Source organism: Lepisosteus platostomus, chromosome 19 (assembly GCF_059453375.1).
Source record: "Lepisosteus platostomus isolate fLepPlt1 chromosome 19, fLepPlt1.hap1, whole genome shotgun sequence".
In the NCBI taxonomy this organism is placed as follows: Eukaryota; Metazoa; Chordata; class Actinopteri; order Semionotiformes; family Lepisosteidae; genus Lepisosteus; species Lepisosteus platostomus.
In genome coordinates this window covers 13,771,363-13,775,384 of record NC_142629.1, presented here as the reverse complement: position 1 = coordinate 13,775,384, position 4,022 = coordinate 13,771,363, and the positions used below count along the sequence as shown (strand labels likewise).

The following is a 4,022-nucleotide window of genomic DNA, read 5'->3' as shown; positions in this document are numbered from 1 at the left end:
TGAAGCATTACAAGAACTTTGTTGGAGATTAGCATCTTGTTTTATTTTTGTTCTGTGAGTTGTAATAGTTTCTGTTTGCGCTAAACCAGCCTTAAAATGGAGACGCATCTGGTCTCCACTAAGAGCCCGGCAAGATAAGAGTACTTCAGTGGGAGTTTGCAGGACTTGTCTGCAAGAAAGGACACCTGTTGTTTTATCTGATATCTGTTCAGCCATGTTTACAAGCAAAATTTTTGCCATGCACAGAGTACCTTCGTCTTCAAAACAGACTAAACCCTGAATCTCGCTTTGCCTGCGCAACCTGAACAGAATTACAGTGAGTGTACTACACTGTGTAGTGGCTTGAAAACAGTTTTCCTTCTCATTAGCATTCAGAGAGTGACACTTACATGATACGGGTCACCATTATGTAAATGAAACCTGCGGATGCAGTTATCCAGTGTGCATTCATTTGTTCATGGTTTCTCAGCGCAGCTAGAAACAGAAAAGGAACAAGTGATAGGTTTATCCCACGCTGAAAAAAAAAGAAGAAAGAAAACACAACGTTTCGGCCGTGGAGCCTTCTTCAGATTTTCTTTCTTCTTTTTTTCAGCATGGGATAAACCCATTACTTGTTCCTTTGCAGCCTGCGCATGCAGACGTAGCTACCCACCTGAACTACTAGAAACAGAAAGGCCTCATTGAGGTGGGTGTCTTTATTCATTTAGAGGCTGCTGCTGGAGTCCTGTGCAGTTTGATTACAGCGACATCCCAAATAGAACAACACAGAGTTCTCCCACCCATTCGAAAATGATCAACTGGGCCATGACTGAAATGAAAGTCGTGGCTACGTGACTGCAATTCAAGATCTCCTAAGATCCCAGTCAGTCAGCTGTTTTTAAGCTTGGGGATCGAAGGGTGGTGACTGGGAGGAAGGATTTTGGAATGTATGATTGATTTAACAGTAAATTAAATTCGAAGTGTAACATGGGAATGACTGGCATACTGTAGTCTCCCCCACAATTAATTGTTAAAGCCGAACAACGCGCGGTTATTGGATTTTATTTTCAGCCAGTGTCCCTCAGCTCACAAAATGTCGTTTAACAGCTTTAAGAAAAATGGTGATTGTACAATATTAAAGACTCATTGGAAGTATACTGACTACTGGAGATACACAACAAATGAAAACTAGAAACACATAGCAATTGGCTCGAGGTATGTTTATTCGCAAAAAGATTTCCACATAGAAGCAGAAAAAAACAGGGACTCATCTTGTCGGTAACAGATGAAGGAGAAATTATTGAGCTTTAAACAACTAACCAAAGCGTGAGACCCTTGGGAACACAAATAAAATTTAGCCCGGGTGAAAGCAACATGTGGTCATGATGTGTCATTAGTTTGTAGATAAGTAAACGTCTTATTTCACCCAGTGATGGATCAACCTCTGAAGTAAAGATTTTATTTCTTCTTATATCTTCTCACAGTGTCACCTGTTTCCAAGCTTTTGTGGTGAAGAAATTATCTACAGAACTATGCTTGGATCTGCATAAGATTGGGGTTTTCAAAACCGGCAAGATCGTATTTAAATCAAACTCCATGTTGTCTTCTTTCTGTGAATAAACTGCAATTCTGAGGGATGTGTACCCTGCTCCACAGACGTCGTAGCTCTCTAAATCACAATCAGGAATTACAATGTTTTTATGTTATAAGCACCAGTAATTTCATGTGTTGACTAGTGTTTTCTATTTTACAACGAGTTTGTTCTTAATACAGTCCTGGGTTTTTTTTTAGAAAAAAACAAGCCTGTCTTTTAGCAGTCTTTACTTCACCTTGAGTACATGAACTGTTATAGCAGCTAATCCATCACATTTGTCAAACAAACCTTATTGACTTAATTGGCAGGTGTTTTTCCTCATTAACGTCATCGGCACCTCTCTGCGCACCTCTAAAACTAAAAGCTTATTTTCTGCCTGACAGGTTATAGCTCCGTCTATTTACAAAGTCTCGGTAGAAGATTACCACAGCGTGACAAGAAGGAAGGAAAGACGTTAACTGAGAGGTGGAAAACAAAGCAAAACATCTGAAACTTTTGCACAGCAGTGTATCTGCACGAGGGTGTAGGTTTTTACAGCACAGAGGTTTACGGAGAGGTCACAGGTGGCCTTTTGAGCTCAGACACCGACTGCCTATCATCTAACTTAACAGACACAAAATAATCATACCTCGCTTACAAGCTGGGGAAGCTGACAACAGAAGACCCGTCCTGCAATCCGGGTTGCTGTTATCCCAATTCCTTTCCCTGTGGGGCTAACGCTGATGGGTGAAGAGCATCATGCCTTCCCCAGAAATGAAAAAGCCATGTTGAACACTCTAAACTGGTACAAATGTCAGGACACTGAATCACAAACAAACAAAAACACAGAGGCAGGCAGACAGGTTGGCTGTAAAAGACTGGACGTGCCCCATATTGAGCAGCACTAACGAATCAAAAACCCACACATGGAGTAAATCAGGTCCACAATGTAGAGGGTCAAGTTGACATAGGTCATGACCGTCACCACCAGCAGGTTGTCCCACACACAGTTCTGGCAGTCAGCTGGGCGAGGGTTCTTTCGTAAGCTGTAGTAGGGCCAGAGGATGGCTGCTGAGAGGTACAGGAGCACTGCCAGCACGTGGAAACCGGCCATAACTTTGTCAAAGGGGAAGGGCAGAAGTTTGAGGATCGGTAAGACATTCAGGACAATGATGACGACAGTAATGGGGAAGCAGACTGCGTAGACAACTACGCACCACTCCATGCCCAACTTTCCAAAGTAGCCAGTGAGGGAGATGAAAATGATGCAGGCTACAAATGCTTCCAGGACCTTCAGGAACCCCGGCACAGTAGAGAGGTAGCCACCACCTCCACTGTGTTTGGCCAGCACAGTGTAGACAACGAAGCACAGGAAGGACACTGCCGTGGCCACAATTGCTAGGATACAGCTTTTGCAAGCGTAGAAGACTGGATAGATGATGGAGGCTGAGAAGACCATGAGGGAGGAGAGCATGGCCATGCCTGTGGTGAAGTCATCCCAGTTCATGCAAAGCCTCAGGAGCAGGTGAAGCCCGAGCATCTCAATAATCACGATCACCAGCGTCATGAGGGCACAGAAGAACCAAGTGAACATGCACCAGTTCCAGTACGAGTGGAATGTGGGACCATGTCCCATGTCCCACGATGCCGAACGCCACGACGCAGAGCACGATCTCAACTTGACGCATTATCCCCTTCGGCTGTATCAGACTCAAGAACGTTAGAGTTATTTTATGTCTGGCTTCATGCTTCTCCTTAAACGTCAGCGTTCAAACTCTGATCCTTAGTGCACAGCCCTTTAGACCTCACTCTGGAGTAGACGCAAAGAGAGAGGAGTTTTGGCTGTCCTTGCTCTCCTAGGCAGTCCCAATTTGTGTGCTTCCACACTCTGTTGCAGAAGAACAGTGCTCCTGCTGAATGTGGTTTTGTGGAACAGGTGTCATGCATTATCCTGCCTAAAGGTTTTCATTGTATTGAAGTATTCATGAGTGTGCTGGTTCCAGATTAGCATTTGTCGTGGAATGTTATCGAAGACGAGCCAGGAGAGGTATTCTCATCCACTCAGTAAGGTCTTTATTCATATTGCAATATGGGAAAAAGCCATCACCCGTCTGTGCAGAAAATTGAAAGCTGATTCAAAAGCAAGCAGGGAGAGCCCTTGTTTTATATCTTTTTTAAGCTGATGCAACACTTCAAGGACGGGCAAAGCAGTCATTTTCCATTACTTATAGGTTTTTGCTTTTAAGCAAAAAGCGCAGTTATTCTAATAGTTTCTCATACTGCCTTCTTCAAGCAGCAGAGATAAACGTTATTAAAACATCCTGCACCCTTGACGAGTTGGGGTGCTCTCACACTTTGTTCTGAGTATCCAGCTGCTTCTGCAGCACAGCTCTGTCCGTAAACAACATTTTTAGGATAAAACAACTTTTCTCAGTAACTTTCCATTACACCTTCATCACACAATGTGAGT

At 43.6% G+C, this 4,022-nt stretch overlaps 1 protein-coding gene across 1 annotated transcript; it reads right to left on the bottom strand.

Annotated features, from left to right (window-relative positions):
* Positions 1-1,193: 1,193 nt before the first annotated feature.
* LOC148645167 (myeloid-associated differentiation marker-like protein 2) lies at positions 1,194-3,339 on the bottom strand. The gene has a single exon (XM_088612727.1). The coding sequence runs from the start codon at positions 3,186-3,188 to the stop codon at positions 2,457-2,459; it is 732 nt and encodes a 243-aa protein (XP_088468853.1). The 5' UTR covers positions 3,189-3,339; the 3' UTR covers positions 1,194-2,456.
* Between the last annotated feature and the right edge of the window lie 683 nt (positions 3,340-4,022).

Excerpts from the sequence above, each read along its gene's own strand:
- LOC148645167 (XM_088612727.1), bottom strand. The coding sequence starts at position 3,188 with ATGGGACATGGTCCCACATTCCACTCGTACTGGAACTGGTGCATGTTC.